The 21,038-nt window shown below is 37.6% G+C and overlaps 1 protein-coding gene across 7 annotated transcripts in view; it reads right to left on the bottom strand.

The window, feature by feature from the left end:
- Window positions 1-21,038, bottom strand: part of LOC129449217 (N-lysine methyltransferase KMT5A-A-like) — a 96,235-nt gene that overhangs the window by 14,712 nt on the left and 60,485 nt on the right. For 3 of the 7 annotated variants that reach the window (XM_073865766.1, XM_073865769.1, XM_073865771.1), the window contains 2 exons: window positions 15,490-16,077; window positions 12,390-12,521 (listed from right to left, as the gene is read on the bottom strand). The exons of 1 other annotated variant lie outside the window; for it this stretch is intronic. In XM_073865766.1, coding sequence (XP_073721867.1) covers window positions 12,510-12,521; window positions 15,490-16,077 — 600 coding nt within the window. In that variant the 3' untranslated portion in view covers window positions 12,390-12,509. Of the gene's footprint in view, window positions 1-12,389; window positions 12,522-14,798; window positions 15,399-15,489; window positions 16,078-21,038 lie in introns of those variants that run through there. 3 more of the 7 variants (XM_073865763.1, XM_073865764.1, XM_073865765.1) reach the window with 1 other exon arrangement.

Here is a 21,038-nt window from a genome sequence, read left to right on the forward strand (position 1 = left end):
GCGTCCACTCGAGACTGTCAGACGTGATGAAATTGCGCGTATAATAACATCGCGTCAGGAACTGATTTGCATTATATTACAGTAAATAAATTTGAGTTCAAAGACAAGGAGCAAATACAATGGAGTATGTTTAATTGTTTCAAATATCTGTATATTGTAAATAAGCTACGCTGCTGTTTAGTTGCTCAAACATACTACTTAATAAACATAAACATATTTTTAACAACAAAATGTTCTTTTTGCTTAGTTTGTCCGTTTCACTTCCACTAGCAGTTTATTAGTGTGTTTAATGTATTGCAATGGCATAATGTGCTACAAATAATTGTTTTTTAGGGGAAATCCTGTTCATACCCAGATAGAATATAACTATAAAGGCACTGATGTTTATGAACTGAAGTGATGTCCAGCAAGTGTACTTCATACAAGTAAATAACGTTGTTCTGTATAGATGTTTTCCTTGTTCTGTGTTATTGCAAAATATATAAAATACTGAACAAATTACAGGAAAACTACCACTAAAATCATGGCTTACTTAAATGCTTACTTGTTTTAAAATGATAATAACCAGTTACAGACTTAAAGTTTTAAGAATTTTGAAGTACATGTCATAACTTACTGTACTAAAGTTTATTTTTACTTAGTAGAAAACAATGTAGACGTTCTCATGACATTACTGGTATACTTTTTAAAATATGTTGTAGGATCAATGATGAGGTTTTTGAAGAACACTGGAGAGTCAGGTAAACAACAGGGCAAAGAGAGAGAGGAGCAATAGTGATTGTGAAGAAACACAAATACAGGGAAAAGAGACATGTACACAAAAAACATACAGTTCTTGTATGTGTGTACATATATTAGTGTAAATGTACAAATAGTAATAAAAGATATATAATAAAAAGGTTAAGAACCGTATTTTTTCTGGTGCTTTGTGTTCATTCTAAAAAGTGGAAGAAATGAGTGGTGCAGGGGGCCTCCAACATAACTTTTTGCCTAGGGCCTCCAAATGTCTAGAACCGGCCCTGATTGTGTTTGCTATGTGATTGAATTTAACTGAGGCTATGTATGAATACCATGCAGCAACAAAGGTGAGGAAGTTAAGATTGTGATGCAAATTTGGTCCTGTTGTTAAACAGGGAGCCATTTTGATATTGTAAGTATGATGGTAAGTATTGAAGCAAATCTGGCTCTGTAAATCTTCTCACACCCATGTTTTTAGTTAAGCATGGTAAAAGTGCTACTGGATCCTGTTGTGAGGTAAAACATTTTCATTAATGCAATTATATAACACAATGTAGCCACATGGCATTTTTGTGCTCCTCTTTAGGGTCTGACTGCAGCTATACAAGGAATAGCAGAGTTTACCACTTAGGAGACAAATCTTTCAACATAGAAACACATACAACTTGAAACTGGTAGACAATTTCAAGAGCAAACGTTATTCCATTAACACAAGACAACTGGGGCCCGTTTCAATAAGGAGCAGTGTTGTAATGTAACGAAGTAAAAATACTTCCTTACTGTACTTAAGTAGAAATTTCACGTATCTGTACTTTACTTCGCTATTTAAATTTATGTCTACTTTCACTTTTACTCCACTACATTTTCTAGATAAAATGTATACTTTTACTCCGATATATTTTCACTAAGCATATTCGTTACTCGTTACTACAAAATAAAATCAGAAGAAATGTGTGCGACCTCAATAAAGGAGGTTTTAGCGAATCAGTGCTTCTAGCTTGATTTACGCACGCTCCGCACACTCTATTTCACGTACACTCTTTTTTAGCGTAGTGTTGCCAGAGGATGAGGATGGAAGCACAACTGTAAGTGCAACGACTGGAGGACCTCCCGTTATCGACCACCCCGACGATGAACAGGATGAGAAAGCTAACGTTATACATCCGTGGCCGTATTTGTAAGAAATGTTTTTGTACATTGGAATTAAAGATTCCCGATTACTGAATAAAGTGCCTCTTATGCCTAGCGAAAATCACTTACATTTTGTCATTTAAAAACTCCCCATCCAACCTGAAGAATCACATCAAGGTACGTTAAAATAATAGTTATTAAGTAAAGCCACAATGTCAATGTGATTAAACCTTAGTTATCATAAGCCGTATTAGATAATTATCTGTCTAATGTGATGGCCAGGCGCACATGTTTAATAAACGTTAACGTTACACCGCTGATTTTCCATGGATTTATTTAATTCACAGAGAACTCTCAACTGAAACACGCTTAACTGTTTATGGTAACATTATAGCATAACTGCCGGCCAAATATTCCCTCCGGTAGGCTAATGTTAGATTGAGAAATATTTGTTAAAAACATGTTAATCAGTGGCAGGTTAGAAAGAAAGTGTTAAGCACTGTATTCACGTCTTTAAAAGCATCATACGTTTTGTCAAACTTGAGATTTCCTTTTATGTTAATTAACTTAAAACTCAGTGGTTATATGATAATGTTGTGCTAATGTTATACATTGTGAATGTACGCTTGCATTGTATCAAAGTCACAGTGCTTTCATTGCCACACGACGAGTTGGCATTTTTTTCTTAGTAGAGCAGCTAACTTAAAGGGATACTCCACTTTTTTCAAAAATATGCTCATGTTTTGAAAGAAATAAGTTATAATGTATTTTTCATTTTTACCTGTAGTTCATACAAAAGTGAAATTTCTGCCTTTTTATTTGATGTCAGCTCTAAAAATATGCTGTTTGCTCTTTGAACTTAAGAGAATTGTGCCTGAAAGTGCTGGAAAAGACAGATTTTTTTTGATGATTGAGATTAAGAAGATAATGGGAACCCTGAATATGCTTTACCATAAGAAAGCCACAATAAAGTTCACAATCAAAGTTCTAACCGCTTGCTTTAAAAAAAAAAACTTTTTACTTTTACTTCAAATACTTAAGTACATTAAATATCAGAAAATTACTTTTGATACTTAAGTACAGTATATATCAGATACTTTAAGACTTTTACTTAAGTAATATTTTAAAAGACAACTTTCACTTCTACCAAAGTCTTTTTCTAGTACAATACTTGTACTTTTACTCAAGTACTGCTTTCTAGTACTTTATACAACACTGATAAGGAGGTTCAACCAACTCTGAGTTTAAACTTGAACTCTGAGTTGATTTACTCTGAGATAGTAAACTCTGAGTTTTCGGTTACAGAAAAGCTGATCTGAGTTAGTTCAATCGACTCTGAGTAGGTTGACTCTGAGTTAAGCGTGTACACAGCCACAATGAAAAGCCATCATCAATGGAGCTCAGATATTACGATTTACCATGGCAACAGCACGTGACAAAGAGGTCTTAATCATTTTTACTACTAAAACTGAAAGTGTTAATGCAAGTGTACAGCAACTACGAGCATATATTTTAAAGAAAAGAGTTGTGTTTGTAAATTGCTACTCTAGTAAATGCGTACCTTTAATTTTTCATCACAGTTAAAATATCCGAAGTAAATAAACTGAGGACTGTACGTTATTATATTCATTTACATGCACATGCAATCCCATGGACAAAAAGATGACAGCAGCTCAGCTAAAATAAAATTAAGCATAATACTTTGTCATATAAGGCTACGAACTTTACAAATGTTTGTCATGAATAAAACAAAAATTCACCCAGCGGGGACTCGAACTCCGATCGCCGACAGTACGTCTTCCCTAACAACTGCACACAGTACTACCCACTATACCAGCGGTAATGACGAGTAGATGCGTAAGAAATGTCAAGGCAACTGTATAGATGTAAGAGCACCACAAAGAGTGATATTAGTCATATAAGGATATTTATATATCTAAAATGACTGCAAAAAATAATAATTTCGCTCACATAAATGTAAGTGCATATGACAAAAAAATCACTCGGGGTCTTAAAATCCACTCGCAACATAAATCTAACTTTCTACAAATGAATGCAACATCATCATCTACAGGATCCTCTATAAAAGTACATGACATTTTAGTCACTAAGCTGATCTATGCACCTAAGTATATCATATTAGATTTACAAGTTATTTCAATTTACTGTTTTAATTTTTTAGTTGAAAGTTTAGTGTAATATATAAAAATATAAAGTCGTAAGTTAAAATGGTTTCACTGGCAATTTAATTATAACTTAAAGACAGCTAAAAATATTTTACAGTGTACATAATTAAAATGTGCGCAATGATTGAATGTACTAAAGCAACTAACAAAGTTAAACACCGCTACTCCTTTAAAAAAAGGGGTGGAGACCACAAGAAACTCAGAGTTTACAGGATAAAACCTGCTCCCGACCAGGTTAGGTTCAGAGAGTATGTTACTCCGGAAACATACTCTGAGTATAAGTTACCTCTCCTTCTGAAACAGGCTTGACTTACCCCGCCATCTCAGGTTTAACCTACCTCCCTTTTTGAAACGGAAAACTCAGAGTTTCCCTTATTTCAGGGTTAACAAACTCAGAGTTTTCACTTAACCACCTTTCTGAAACGGGCCCCTGGTCTAGAATACATGTAGCTTCAACAACCTCTCACTTAAATGTTTTGTCAAACACTTACAGTGGAAACAGTCAAGTGTTATAAGAAATTAACTTCATTAGCCTATGTGTACATATAGTACAACAAACAACTAGAATTTGTGTTCTATAGAAACAACAATGCATTACGAACAATTACAAATCAGGAAATGCAAACAAGATAATCTATGAGAATGTTAAACACATGCTAACTGGCTGCTTAGCCACTAGCAAGTGAGGTTAACAGCTGGAGTCCTTGCATAAACAATGCAGTTGTAGCAGAGCCAGGAGAGGGCATTGGTTTAGGTCACGTGATGCAGGGACGTGCACGGGGGGGTTGCTCAGGTTGCCCGGGCAACTGCCCATATGCCCTTCTCGACTCAAGTTGCCCTTCCGAGGTGGAAATTTTTTTACTTTTACTTCGTTTACATTGTGCAGCGTTCCTTCGTTACTGTATTTTAATTAATTACTAGGGCTGTCAATAGATTAAAAAAATTAATCTAGATTAATCGCATGATTTAATCTGTTCTTAATTTACCCTAATTTAACACTTTTCAGGTTTTTAATACTCTAATCATATATACATATATAGATGCTTTATGCAAATTATGTTAACAACAGCCTGTTTACATTTTTAACAGACCACCGCCAGCATTTTTCATGATTTTCACAAAAGTTTAATGCCTTCCAGAAAATGCTCCTTTTTAAATATATAAACATATAATATACAAAATAAAAGAACAGACCCTCTGCTTTCAAACAAAAAAATCTGTTTCATCCTACCTTCATGTGTTCTGTTTTTATCACCTCTCAAATATGTGTAGGTTTCATCAAAAACAGCCAATTTTGAGCAAAAAGCTGAGATAATTCCATTTTTGTGAAGGACTTTTGATAGAGATCAGATGCAGAGCGATCTTTAAAACATACACGGACATACAGCTGTTTGCCATAGGGGCAATACTTCCGGTTTTTATAAGTTGCGGAAGAGCGCCACCTGGTGGATAATAGCGGTATTGCAGATTGACGAGATATCTCGTCAATGGCGGGGAAAGAGTTAAGCCATTGTTTTGTATATGAATTTTCCTTTCAGAAGAATTTTCTTTCTCCATTTTTTGTTTGCTGCTGCATCATTTGTGACCTGTGCTGGCAAGTTGAGTTGGAATTAGCAAATTTTCAAAAAATAGTTGTTCATACTTTGACATTCTCTATTAAAACATAGAACAATGCATGATTTGTTGAAATATAACAAAATATGACAGAACTATACCTGTTTGAAGTTGAAAGAGTCAGCAAAGTTAAATTACCACAAAAATTACCACATCCATACATTAAATTACTACATCAATACCTTAAAATCACTGGTAAAACTAATAGATTTAGCACACACAAAGCAAACACATCATCAATATATGTTAAACTTTTTTCTTTTGTTTGATTGACATTAAGACAGACTGCTTAAAATCCAAGTAATCTAATATAATGTTACACATCAGATATTTTTACCCAACAGTTAACCAAACATTTACTTAAGACATAACAGATTATAGATCCTACCTGCCTGAACTCTTATCAAAACAGATCTTTTAAAAACTGTAAGTTTGTGTAGATGTCTATATATCCGGGTCGCGCACTCGCGCGTCTGTGTGCACGCGCTTCAGATGTCAGTCAGTCAGCGTGAGGAGATCGCTTTTGAGTCTTGTCGCTCTTAATAACTCTTTAACATTAATCAGGTACCGAACTTTAACTCTCTTAATGACTCTTTTAACATCAAGCAAGTCCTGCAGTCTATTTTCTAAGTCATGAATAAAAGCGAAACCAAAATGAATTGAGACGCATCTTTGTAGATTAAACATTAGGAGGACGGTAACGTTACACCTCTCAGACGTATAAATAAAGATCATTTCAGATGTCCAACGACCATTAAGAGCATTGGATTTGCTAGACGATTTGCTTAGTGTTCTTATTTTTATGAAAACCTTTGACTCATTTAAACAGGGTCATATTTGTCTGCGTCTCTGTTCATTCAACTATGGGCTGTACCAAGGGTCAAACAGAAATTGCGCGTTGCGTTAATCGCCGTTAATAAAATTAGCGGCGTTAAAATGAATTTGCGTTAACGCGTTATTAACGTGTCAATTTTGACAGCCCTATTAATTACGAAATTTATATTTTATTATTAAATTGCTGTCTCGTGTTTCTGAGGCATTCGCGAATTAATGACTCGTTTGAGTCGATTCCTTACAAAGTGTTGCAAATAAATGAGTCTTTTGAATCGATTCTTTACAAAGCAAATGGGCCAAACTTTGAAATGGTTCGCGAATCAGTTTGAATGAATTGTTCAGATCGCTGCAAACACGGAATCGTCTGATGCTGTTTTACTCGTAGCCTATGTAGAAACACGCAGAATATAAACAGTTTTGGGTGACGTGGATATGAATTTACCAGTCTTTTAACTAAAAGCAGAACTTCACACATGTACCCGCCATTATATACGCGTGACCTGTTCGTCGTCAAACACAGTTAAACGCGCGCAGCCTCCAGAAAATCCATCGATGATTGACGTCTGATTCGATGTATACTGTACATCAGTGATTCTCACAAAACACACGTGACATGACAACATAAGAAAACATGAGTTTTGTCTAAAATCAGTTTGTATCATGTAAGTGTAAACTGTCAATGTCCTCAGACCATCTTAGGAGATTCTAACTTTATATATAGTGAATGCAAAACTCTTATCAGTTTACAGTCTGATATTTCAGCTATAAGCTGAAATAATCAACATTGAGACTAGAGTTAATTTGTAATGCTTGTCTATTTTGTGTTTGTATTCTTTTTTCTGTACTGTTTGTGTATGTTGCAGTTTTACACATAATGTATAAGTGCCCTTCATAAGTATTCTTCTGTTTGCTGTGGAGTCAAGAAATGTCTAAACATTAAAAGATGAACATGATACAAAAGTACAGAATCTGTCACATTATTTTTTATGGGCACTGAGCTGTGTCCTGATTGTTTACACATGAAAAGCATAAAATGTGTAGGATCAGTTTGATTCACTTGTGTGCATTTGGGTACAACACATAAGTCAGCATTTAATGCTGTTGTTCTTTGTTGTTAAAGCATGTATGTGTTGAAATATAAACAAAGATTAATAAAATGTGACATTCTAAACTTCTGACATACTGATATTTATCTTACCAATATCTGGTCTCCACAGCAAAAAGAAAAATGTTGTCTTTACTGTTCTGATACTTATGGAGGGCACTGTATTGTGGGTGTGTGTGCGCGTGCATGTATGTATACCTAGATTTATTTTTTCATGAGTAACTAGGTACTCGCTACTTGAGTATTATTTTCATTGCATATTTTTTACTTCTACTTGAGTAATTATTTCTTTACTCACTTCTACTTTTACTTAAGTAAAGTTATTGGCTACTCTTTCCACCTCTGTTAAAATCTTCATAAATCCAGGCTGAGTTTGCCATGTTAGCCTAAATAATTAGACAGATAGCAGCTAGCAATCATAGCTTGCAGACAAGCAGCCTAGGCTACTATTTTTTTTGGTAGGCATTAGGCAAACACGGCCTATATGAAGGACTGAGAATAACAGGGTCTTTATTAAAATCACCAAACATAAGTTTTTTTCAGGGGGGTGCCCTTTTTTTAGGACAGAGCAACTGCCCCTAAAAATTCCTGTGCACGTCCCTGACGTGATGTGATGAGAATTATATAAAAGGCAAGTTTTGGGGCTACCTGGTGATGCGTCACCTTTGGCTCCACCCTCTCGTGGGACCCGATTCATTGTTTCTGCCAAGGTATGTGCGTTTGCATGGTGTGTTGATCTTTTTGGGTAACTTTATGGATGCGCTTGCTCATGTTACTCTGTTCTACAATAGGACCATTTGGCTAACTGGTCGTTGGCATGGGCTGTTGGCTACCTCAGGTATGTGCGTTTCATTTGTTGTTTTATATGAGCTGGTGTACTGAAATTTACGTGCTGCACCATTTCAGTGTGGTTTGGCGTTCGTTTGAACTGAACGAGCCACTGCGAGGACGTTCTTGTTAGGGGTCATTCCCGCAAGCTTTCGGTACGTATTGTTTTGGTCGCGTTATGCGCCAGTTTCTTAATTATTCTTAATTATTCTTGCTCATGTTACTCTGTTCGACAATAGGACCATTTGGCTAACCTGTGGGGAAATTTTACGAGTGTTTTGCTCACCACCACTTGCCAGTTCGGTTGTCGACGGCAAGTTGTTTACCGTGTTGCCAAGTGCGATTTAATTGTCGCTTTGCCTACGGCAGGTTAGCTTCTACAACTCCTGTCAGTGTGTGTTTTTATTAATGAAGACTTTACGTGTCGTTCCTTTACGGACAAAGTTACCGTTACCCGCCTTAGGAGAAAGCCCTTTGGACCACCGTGACTTCGGCTCGAGGTATTGTACGGTGTTTGTATTGGCCAGGGTAATGCTGTCTAACTTACTTGAAGTCTTCTTGATTTTGTGTTTTATACTGAGCCTCGTATTAATGGGTTTTATGTTTATGATGTAATGTTGTGTTTGCTTTATGTCTATGTTTCTGATTTATTTTCTTTTATTTTTGATTTATTCCCTTACCGCTGGTGATTGTTACTGTTATGACCAGTATTAGGTCATTCTAACTACTGCTTGAACCTTACCTTTTTGCATAGCCATCATTCTGAGTTTACCTACGATCTGAACCGTACCTCTCGTATAGCCCTTGTCTATTGTGAGCCACCATTGTATATCCGTATATGATGGTGGGCTGAGCAACTATGTAAACGCACTTCTGCGTAGTTATTTTTGCTACAAACTAACTCTGCTACGAGTGTACGGAGGCAGAGTGTTGGCCTCGTAAGACCCTTATTAATGAGGTATTGTGTCCATGAGCAGTAGTGAGTGTATTGTCTCTTTACGAGAACACAAATACCTGTACTTCCGCTTTGAGCGTTGGGTTCATCCCCGTGGTAACGGGACTTCTTTTGATTCAAGTGTGTTGTTATTTTGTTTTTATTTATTTGATGTTTGTCATTTAAGAGTGTAATTTCCTTTAAAGGTTGAGTGTCTTCAGTGTTATTGTTTTTTTGTTTCGGGTTATTTGTGTGGGGTGGGTCATCCATTTTGGAGGGAGGTAACTTCTTATTCTTTTCTTTGTGTGGGTTTCTGACACTGTGTGCTGTGCTTACTTGATGATTTTCACCTGTGTGCCGTGTGCATAAAATTGGGTTTACAAATTATGTGTGCAGCGAGGGGTTATCTCCTGTTCCATTTAAGTATTGACCCATTTCCAGTAGGTGTTTAAATGTTGTGTGTTATTCTAAGAGTGACCTTTTATTATGTGTTGTGCTTAAGATTTTAAATATAAATAAAAGTATATTTTGTTATTATTCTGGTGCCTTCGTTCCTTGCTCCCCTGGTAACGAACCTGTGTCCTTTGGATTGTTCCCCTGACAGTCAGGGGTGGCATAGTCGCAATTTGGCCCTTCGGGGTCTGGTTATTTACATCTTTAACCTTTTGAGATAGACGTATTCGCTGCCCACTCGACCGCTCTATTACCCTTTCGGGTCTAGGCCGGCCGCAGTGGAGTGTTTACATTGTGTCGAGAAACGCACCGCTCCGCTACACAGTCAACTCAGCAAGAGTTTTACCTGCAAAACCAGATTGCTTACATCTGCCCTTAGTGATTTCCTTCATTTCAAATAATAAGGTGGAGGTCTGCCCCTGCCCAGTGACCAGCATTTCTCCTCTGTATGGCCTATTTTATGACAGGAACTACAAAGCCTGTTCATTTTGCCACCAGGTCTGTAGCTTGGTTCTACTGGAGCTTCAGGAGGTCTTTGACTCTCTAATGCTTCATTCACACCATGCGGTTCTGTTCCAGCATGTTGATGCATCACCCCAATCACTGAAATAGGAACACTTTTCTGGGTTCTGGAAAATACATTCTCTTTAGTACAAGTAGCATCATTTTTAGTCCCATAGCTGTTAAGCATTTGGGGAGACTTAGTGTCTCGCACAATTAGTTTAGCCCTTACATCTGCAATAATGTCTTTATACTTCGCACACTGTTTAGCCAGGGCTAACTGCTCAGATGATAGTTGATCTATCTGAGTTTGAAGATTTTGGATCTTTGCCTCTGACTTTTGTAATTCAGCATTTTTGGTATTCAATTCAACACACGTATAATTCAGGATAGACTTAACCTGTCCAGCCATTTTACGTAGCTCCAAGCACTTCATGTAATTCAAAGCCTCAATGATTTCAGCATGTTTGGATTTTCTTTGTTCACTACCAACCATGTGCCACCATGTGAGAATATCATTAGTGGTAGCGTAGTAATCCAGACCCTTTCTATATAATTTAGAAAGTGTAGGTTCAACTTTCTCGCTCCATAAATCAAACAATATATCATTACTGAAGTTATTCCCTTCCATCCCCGAGGAGATAATCTGAAATAATCTCTAACTGTACAACAATGTTAGGACTATTTAAGGTCCTTCTAATTTCTGTTTCATACAATTCATGCAAATGGAGATTTAACTAACCATGCCATGAAACAATGAAAACAGACTTACCCACTGTGTGGTCAGAAGGCCTTTAACACATTCACAGGATTAACCGTGATAAAGTCCTTATTCAGTTGATCAATCAAAGTAAAACTCAGAAAACTCACCGCAAGGGATCCCCGTACGGGCCACCAAATTGTAAGGGATCTCAGGTTTCGGAAGGAGAACAAAACTGCAATCGTTCCCCGGTTTCGGACACAATAGGTCTGAGAGCGTTGCTAGAGTATGAATATATTGTATTGCAATATGGAGCGTTTAAGTATTAACCTTAAATCAAAACTAAACAACAGATTTGTAAATGAAAAGGTTTAATTACAGTACTGACTTAAAGTTACAGTTGAAATGGTCACACTATAAATGCATAAAATGGTAAATAATACAAACAATTGACTGTTTCCAATGTATGTGAGATATTACCTGATAAGATAGAGAACAGAGAAAGAAAGAAAGTTTAGAAGAAAGAGAACTGGAACCTAGGCCTTATGGCCTGAACCCCAGTGAAGAAGAAAGTAAAGGGAAAAGGCCAATGCAAAAGCCAAAATGCAAAAGCCCAGAGCTCATAAAAACCTTGACCTTTATCCTCTATCTCTTGACCATGTGCCTAACTTGATACATTCAAATTGACCAATCAGAAGATCACCTTTAACCCCCAACTGTACTTGACCAAACCCAACATAATACATTCAAACTGACCAATCAGAAGACCACCTTTAATCCCAACTGTAAAGTCTTTGATCACTATCAGCACAGGAGGTTTTGACAAGTTGTAACCAAGTATTCAATTCCTATATTTTTAATCTTACATTTGAGACATCAGTAGCCATATATCAGTCATATCAGTGATACTGGCCTTCATGTTATTTTTTTCTGCTCCCCCCACCCCCTTCTCAAACCATAGTTACACCCTTGCTGACAGCAGTCTATCTGGGCATGTATATGTCTTGGCCAATAACTCGGGTAAAATTGCTGACCTATAGAAGGCCTCAACATTCTGCACTGCTTCATTAAAAAAATCAGCATCAGGGAAAATTCTCTGTACAAAAAAATTCTCTGGAGACCACACCATGAAGTCATAAAACTTCCGCTTTTTCACAAACAACTGAGCTTGCACCTGGTAGTGGTATCGATTATCTCTGTTAAGTGCATATGTACCATCTGCGTTCTCAATGCAGAAATGTTTCTTGTCAGTGGCACTGTGGCACGGTGTCTTTGGCACAGTGTGGGCACTTGATTTCCAAAATTCCGTCGCCACAGCAGGAGCAGGACATTGCATCTGGAGATGCTCCAAGGTAGGGACGAGAAGCATCAATTCCAAGGTAGGGACGAGAAGCATCAATGTGGAGACCAGCATCACGAACACTTAGGTCCTGATGCTGTTGTGCAGCGTAAGCCACATACGTCTCTCTGGCTTTTTGTTCATGTTCACATCCCCATCTGAAAATTAGAAAAAATTATGTTAAGTCATCGTAGCTCTATGAGTGCCCTTTTTATTGTTCTCCCCTTTGCCTAAGAACTACAAGTACTATATATGTCAGTACCCAAAATTGACCTAATCTTAATGCACATAATATTCTATCACAGAGTAGTTTAAAAATGTGTAAATGAAATTACTAGTGCTTCCCAATAAATTAAAATATCCTTGAAAAGTTCATTTATTTCAGGAATTCAACTTAAAATCTGAAAGTACTATATTATATAGACCAGTGTTTCTCAAACTTTTTCAGCCCAAGGACCACTTTATATTCCAATTTTTTTCTGAGGACCACCTAACAGAATCTCACTCTAACACTCCCCCAAAAAACAAAAAAAATAGGAAGGATAAGCTAAGTTTAAGTTTAATATGCAACTGTTTCAAGTCAAAAACTATTTTTTTTAAAACAAATGCAATGCTATGTTCAGAAATTATTATATGAATTTTATTTCATTTGAAAAAGTAAATGTGAAATGAGTTGCAGCTTAATATGAACAACAAAAACTGCACATGTGAAAAAAAATGCAATTAAACATACTAAAACTGAGGTGGTGGGTATATAAAGTCTATGGTTGTAACTATGGTAACAATAACATACTGGAAAAAAATTTTCCCCTTAATGTCCAAAATCACTGAAATTACAGGGATTTTACACATAAACAAAAACTAGTACATTACAAAACTAATAGATCTGTGGATCTGTGGATTTTAGCTGCTTTCAGTTGATGCTTGATCTTTTATTTTGACTCCTCTTTGGTTTAGCCAACCGATCCATTTTTATGTTATTAAAACAGAAAGGCAAGAACTGATATCACAGTTTCGCAAGTGAATTAAAAATCTACTTAAATAAGTGACAATTGTATAAACCAGGGTATCTCAAAGTTTACATTCAAAGGTCCAAATCTGAATTCTCATCATTTACATAGGTCCGGAAAAACTTTATGTAAATCATTTGTTTATATAACAAATCAACACAAATAGTTTGGGAAAAACATAAGTGTATTTTGCATTTAAACTAAAAATAATTTTTGAAACATAAACACAAGAAATAATGCTTACTATGCTTCTCAATGTCTCAATGAATTACGGTGAAATGACGCTACATCCATAAGCCAGGGGGCGCTCTCGGGCAGAAACTTAATATGTGCTGCAGACGAAGAACCAGACACACGCAGCTCCAGGAAATGTCTTAAGGATATATTTATATTGCTGTTCTTCAAACCTTTTCAGGTATTTTCATGATAATAAAAAAAATGTATAAAGATTATGTTTGACGAGTGTTGCTTTTTCAAATGCATGTTTTAAACGACTCAAACCAACAGTGATTTCAGATTGATATGGACTTACTGATCAAAAGCCGTAGTGCATGAAGTAGCTGTGCATAATATCTGGGTGTGATGTCTACAGCGTCACACAGGAAATTTTTAAATAACTCGTTTTATTTTCGGACCAGGAATACTCTTAAATCTAAAAAGAAAAAAACGAAACGAATGGTTTACAAGTTTAATATGCATTTGTAAAGTAGCAAATGCACACATTTAGCAATCACATAGAAATGAATGCACTTGTAATATGAAGTGGACGCGGGTCCGGATCAAGTTCCGTCGGGTCCGGACCGCAGTCCGGACTTTGAGAACCCCTGGTATATAAACACTTGCCTAGTTTAGGTCATCTTTTGGCGGACCACTGGGGGGGTTTGGCGGACCACACTTTGAGAATTACTGATATAGACTCATTGAATCCAAAGTGAAATATTTCAAGCATTTATTTGTTATCATTGTAATAATAATTTAATTACAGCTTGTGAAAAACCACAAAATCAAAATCAGTAATCCCATGGTCATTAAACCAGGTTCTCACCAGTCAGCATCTTCATAAGCTTGTCTGCTGAAGGAAGCGTGAAGAGCTCTAAATGTCCTGAGTGAACATCTAGGAGCACTACATGCTTCCTTCAGCAGACAAGCTTTATGAAGATGCTGACTTCATTTTCCAGCAGGACTTGCACCTGCCCACACTGCCAAAATGGCCTAACCAAAACCCGGTTCAATGACCATGAGATTACTGTGTCATCATTACTGTGTAATTTCATGTAATATTCAAATTTTTTGAGATTTTGTGGTTTTTCACAAGCTGTAAGTCATAATCAAATTATAATTACAATAATAATAAAAAAAACGTTTGAAATATCTCACTTTGCATGCAATGAGTCTATATAATATATTACTTTAGCATTTGAGTTGAATTCCTGGAATAAATTAACTTTTCAATGATTATCTAATTTATTGGGAAGCACTAGTATAACAGGAACCATTTAAAATGATCATTAGGAATAAATAGGCAAATGACCTACATCATACACCTAGGATTAAAAATAGGCACTCAAAGGGATTGAGGGATATGCTCTGTCATCGTGTTGATAATTTGTAATACTGACTGTAGTACATATTAAAATATTCTAATGATAAATGTATTTCTTTGTCTTGTGTTTGTTTCTGTGATGTTTTTTTAAGCAGGGGCCCTCTACATTACAACACAACATGTATTGCATACAATTCCATAGTTGAAACATAACAGTTCAAAGCACATCTAATTTATTTACTTACAATATGGCGAAATTAAAAATAGTAACTATGTTTTTTGTGTCATTGTCAAACATGTCGAACTGTCGAAAACCTGCATAGGTCAGGGTAATAGATCTGCCTAATTAGGGATTTTGAAGGATTTGTAGGGTCTGTCCTTGCAGCTGACTTGAACCTAGATGCTGTCACCCTACCAGCTCTCATGTCAAACCATAGCCTTGACTTTCCCTGTTGTCGTGTCTCTTACTCAACTTTTACTGCCTACAACATTGTAAATTATAGAAGATGAAATTAATGACATGACACCTTCAAGTCCATTTTAGTCATATGAAATTAAGAGTGATGTCTATACCTGCTCTGGTGTAACTTCCATATTGTTGAATACTGCATCACATTTTGCCTCAAGGTCCGAGGCAGACAGCTTCCGGTTCTGAGCACAATAAAACTCAGTCAGGGGCTGTGGTAGACTCAGAGACGCAAGCTTTGGTTCAAACTGTGTACAGTAACGCGGCAATATGCGAAGAATGCCACTCTTCTCTGAAGGGTTTGGAGTTGCATTATCCAGAGCCTTGTAGAATTGTTCTATAGCTGCAGCAGACACACCCACTTTTTTCACAGATGAATAACCTGATTGGCTTTGGTGGTTTACACCACAACGCTTTTTGGCAGGATTTGAGAAATCAATTCCCGATCCCTCTTCATACAAAGCCTTGCCTGCCTTCAAAGGAGGAAGTCCCCACTGTCTGGGCCCATCAGTGCAGCTTTTGTCTTCCAGATGTTTAACAGCAGAGTCTATGGCATACAGCAAAGCTGTAACGTGAGAGCACACCTCTCCCAGACCCACTTTACAGGTACAGTGGCCGCACAAGACTGTCCCATCCTTCTTTAAAGATACCCATTGTTGGAGTTGGGTTTCAGACAGAGACTGGCTATGATGCACCTACCATTACAGAAAAGTGGCATAAATACATTATTTTTACATGAATGTTATTGTTTAATGCTGCAGTGACACCACAAATGCAACTTGTAAATACATCTTAGATACTGTTGCTGTTTAACTGGTAGAATCTTAACATGGGCTACTGCGAATATAATCACAGAAGATGTCTATAATATTGTACAATTATATGTGGTTACTTCTGATCGATAATTAATGACTGCACTCCCCAGAGCTGGGATGTGTCCAGACATCCATTAAATAGGCACGGCCTTTATTCAGTATTAAATACATATTTAAATATTAAAGTGTAGATGTTATAAGTAAGGGGGAAAAATTCATGGTAACGGTAGCCCATGTTATAATTTGCAGCTGTCTGTTATAAATAAATAACAAACCGCATTCTACATTAGAATTCAACCAAGCCATGTAATAATACAATAATACGAGCGTAGCATCGGGTACCTGTAACCCAACCTGCTACAAAGAACTGGTAAGCATCCAGACTTTTAAAAGCCTTAAGATCAGTACCAGCGTATGGGGATATCCCATTTACCACATAGTGGACTCGGCGATTTAATGAGGTCTGTGTAAATTGAAGGAGGAAGAAGGTAAGGGTCGGTATCCAGTCCCGCTATCTCTAACTTCTCTAAATAGCGCTTTTTGTGAGGACCTACCAAATGCCCTACCTTGACCGATAACGGCACAACAACTTCCTTAATATAAGAAGCCATGTATTTTAGTGTAATATATATTTAAACTGTTTAAAATAGGGATGTCCCGATCCGATCACGTGATCGGAAATCGGCCCCGATCACGTGGTTTCAGACTCGATCGGAATCGGACGTTACCTCCCGATCAGGACTCGGATACATATGCAGGGTTTAAAATCCCTTAAGGTCTCGCTCTGCTCCGCGCCAGTGTACGCGCTGCGCTGGTGCATGTGAACTGATGAGAAGAGAATAGGCTTGTTCGACTTCATGCAGCGCCACAAGAACCGGCAGCCGGATGACGTCAAAGTTCCGCGAGAGCGATTTAAAAGCAAACTTCTCCATATGATTTCGCGGATCACTCTCGCGGTAGTTTGATGTCACCCGGCTGTCGATTGTTGCGGCGCCGCATAAAGTCGAACAAGCCTATTGACATGCTTTCATTCATAGGCTTCACACTCGTGCGTGCAAGGAACCCACGACAAAACCGGGTTTTTACCGCTCATTTAAACGACGCGTTGATCGTTTTTGTCATCATGTGCTCAGACGCAGCTCCGCGTCTCAGAACCTCAAGAAAGCGCATTCGCGCAGGATACTGTAGAGATGAGAGATAGAGAGAGAGGTAAGAATGGTGCCCACATCGAGAAAACTTAATAGATGTCTAGAGACAAAGTATTAAAGTATGTATAGCCATGTCACTCATCTCATTACAATATGTTAACTAGATAACTGGATACAACTGATTGTATATTTTAATAAAATAATGTATTTTGATTATACAGATTAATTACGACCTAACTATAGTGATTTTATAACTAACTGCTGATCAGCTTAGGGAATCTCTATGGCTATTTTATAAGACATATTGCTGAATCAGTATGTTGTTTTTCTTGTTAATTGGGTCTTTTTGGGAAGTCTATCTTATGGTTAGATTTAGTCATGGAGGTTGATTCTTATAACTTCCTTCAAAGTTTGATCAATTGTGCATAATGACATGTGCAACAAATGCATATAGGGTGTCAGTCTCATAGATTTGCATAATTTAAAGTTCAGGTTTTAAAGTTTGGGTCAACATGTGGCACAGCTTTAAAACTGAAACTTATAAAATCCTATCAGAGGTCCAAAATGTCATTGAAACACACCAGTGGCTTTGCTGTCATCAAGATTAAACATGTTACCCCTCAAACCCTCCCTACCAACAGAGCCTCCCCACAAAACAAATCCCAATTTAACCCTGTACATATACTATATATATTCTCATAATTTTTTAACACATATGTAGTTATGCGCTGGCACAGAGTTAGACTCTTTTGACTCCACACAGAAACAGCAATGCGTGCGGCATGACATAAGGAACATCCTGTTTCTGTTTTCTCGCTCTTATTTATTCTTTTTTTATGTATTATAGAAGTATCGGATCGGGACTCTGTATCGGCAGATACTCAAAATCAAATGACTCGGACTCGAGGGCAAAAAAACCTGATCGGGACATCCCTAGTTTAAAACTAATCAAAAATCCCGCTCGTCTATTACTAATCAACCTAGTGCGTCAGTGATTTTGCCGTCCAGCATGGCGTCGTCAAGTGGTCGAGGTCACGTGTTTGCAAAGGGTCTATTGGAGTTGAGCTTAAAGGGCGTTTTGCAGGTAAAATTTTTCAACGAATTTGTGCAATTTGCTTGTTGATAATAAACATTTAAACTGTTATCCATTGTATTTTATGTTGTTGGGTATCACAAAACCCGAAAAAGTATGAAAAAGTACAGCAATTTGCAATGATTCTCCTTTCCCTCACAACGCACTGTATGACGTCACGCTGGGGAGAGAATTGACCAAAGCCGCCTTGAGAGCATTGAGAATGACTATAGAAAGACGAGTAAAGTACAGTTCTGATAGCGCAGATTATAGATAAATACATACATACATACATACATACATACATACATACATACATAGATACATAGATAGATAGATAGATAGATAGATAAGATAGATAGACAGATAGATAGACAGACAGACAGATGGATAGGCTAGTATAGAGAGATAGGCAGACAGCCAGATAGACTAAGGTTAGCATATCTTCGTGTAGAAAGTAAACAAACAATTAACATACTCGTGCATGCTGGCTTGAGGGGGTCCATGATCCTGCCTGAAATGGGTGTAACTTTATGCGATCTTCAGCACAAACGGTTTTGGCAGCATGTCTCTAATCCTTGAAGGTGAGTGAAGCACGTCACGTCTGTTCGCGGGGACCAGCGACCCAAACGCACTCACTTTCTTACAGCCAGTAGGTTTCTACAGAAACTGTTTTATTATTTCCCGGTGGGCCGATCTGATTATAGCTAAACATTTCGAGTTATATTAGCAACACCGTCTGGCGGCGTGATGTGCGGCCGGTTCCCGCAGCCCGCTGGTCAAACTGTGCAGGCAGCCTCTCTGCTCAATAAAGTATATTAAAGTGCTCAACCTGTTCGGCAGGTCCAAACATGTACAGGATTTATAAAAATACGGTGATCAATGAGCGGTTCCTCCTCAAATGGCTTAGCCTGTCGTGATGTAAAAAGCCGCCGAACGCCTGTTTATTACAGTATGTATGCGGTCGGATCCGAGTGTGCTGCAGCTGCTGACTGCTGCTGCATATAAAATGATCGTGTGATTCGTTATAATCGCATAAACAATATAACAAAGCATCCTTTTATTTCACAAAACAATATATTTGAGATATTATTTGATAGACTAGTAAGTGTGGATTAAGGATGTTTAAAAATCTCTAGCCTGGTGGTCAGGACATGAATGGATCAAATCAGCAGATTTGCGAAGTTTTATTTATCTCCACATATATCATAAATAATAATTAGCAAGGTAACTTTGCAGTATAACACATTATATATTTCCTACGATGTATATATGATTTCCAAATTATATACGTAAGTATTAAACAGCAATAAATGTCTCATCTATCTCTATGGCTCTGGCTGAGTCTGTCTCCACTTCTCCCCAACGTGACGTCATCGCAGAATTGCGTTAAAAAAACCGTTAATACCAAAAACTTAAAAAAAGTGGTCTTTAAGACCATTTTTGAGACATTTTAAAAATTATACACATATCTTGAGTGATTTATGTACCCATTAATCGACAGTGGTGGTTAACCTGCAACATACACTTTAAGAAAGTTATGTGCCATCCAGTCACTAACATCGCTAAGGCAGTCTGTTAGCTTAGAAAACGTGTGTGTTTCGCTGGGATGTGAGGACATGTAAAGCTGGGTATCATCCGCATAGCAGTGAAAACTTATGTTATGTTTCCTGATAATGTCTCCTAGGGGTAACATATATAACGAGAACAGGATAGGACCTAAAACTGATCCCTGCGGTACACCGTATTTAACCAGGGAGTGATATGACTCTTCCTCGATTACAGACTAATGGCTCGGTTCTGACATCAGATGCTAATGTAAACATTACAAATACTGGATCGAGCGCGCATAGTGTTCCGACATCAGATGCTACTATAAACATTACAAATACTGTATCAAGCGCGCATAGTGTTTATCATAATACACATGGCTCGGTTCCGACATCATAGTCAAGTCGGCGGTCTAACTGGGTGACTGTCAGGCGGCATAGTCATATACGGCGTCCATCTAAGACCCATAACGTTACGGTACTTTCTAACAGATTCGATCCCCTAAGGAATACACTAGCTGAAACACCTGTTAAAAGTGCCCTGGTCATGGAGATTCTATACTCAGGAACACTAACATTGTGGCACCAAACACCATAGTCGACTGTATACCGGGAGCCAGAACGTCTGACATTAGATCCAAACTTAAAGTGCTGGCTAATGCTAAACGGAAGTTTTCTAAGATTGTTATTCACGCCGGAACAAATGACACCAGACTCTCACAGTCGGAAATCACCAAAGATACTATTAAGGAGATGTGTGAAATTGCAAAAACAATGTCAGACAATGTAATATGCTCTGGTCCCCTCCCCGCTTACCGGGGAGATGAAACACATAGTAGATTAGTAGACAATGGCTGGATGTCAAAGTGGTGCCCTCAGCATAATGTAGGGTTTATAGACAATTGAAAGCTTTTCTGGGGTAGACCATTTCTCCTAACCCGAGATGGCCTTCATCCGACATCAGAAGGAAGTGCTATACTCACCAGAAATCTGATTAATAGTCTTAATTCTGATATAGTATGACTATCCAGGGCCCAGGTCAGGAAACAGACGGATCAGCTTTACTGTCCG

Source organism: Misgurnus anguillicaudatus, unplaced genomic scaffold (genome assembly GCF_027580225.2).
Source record: "Misgurnus anguillicaudatus unplaced genomic scaffold, ASM2758022v2 HiC_scaffold_33, whole genome shotgun sequence".
Lineage (NCBI taxonomy): Eukaryota > Metazoa > Chordata > Actinopteri > Cypriniformes > Cobitidae > Misgurnus > Misgurnus anguillicaudatus.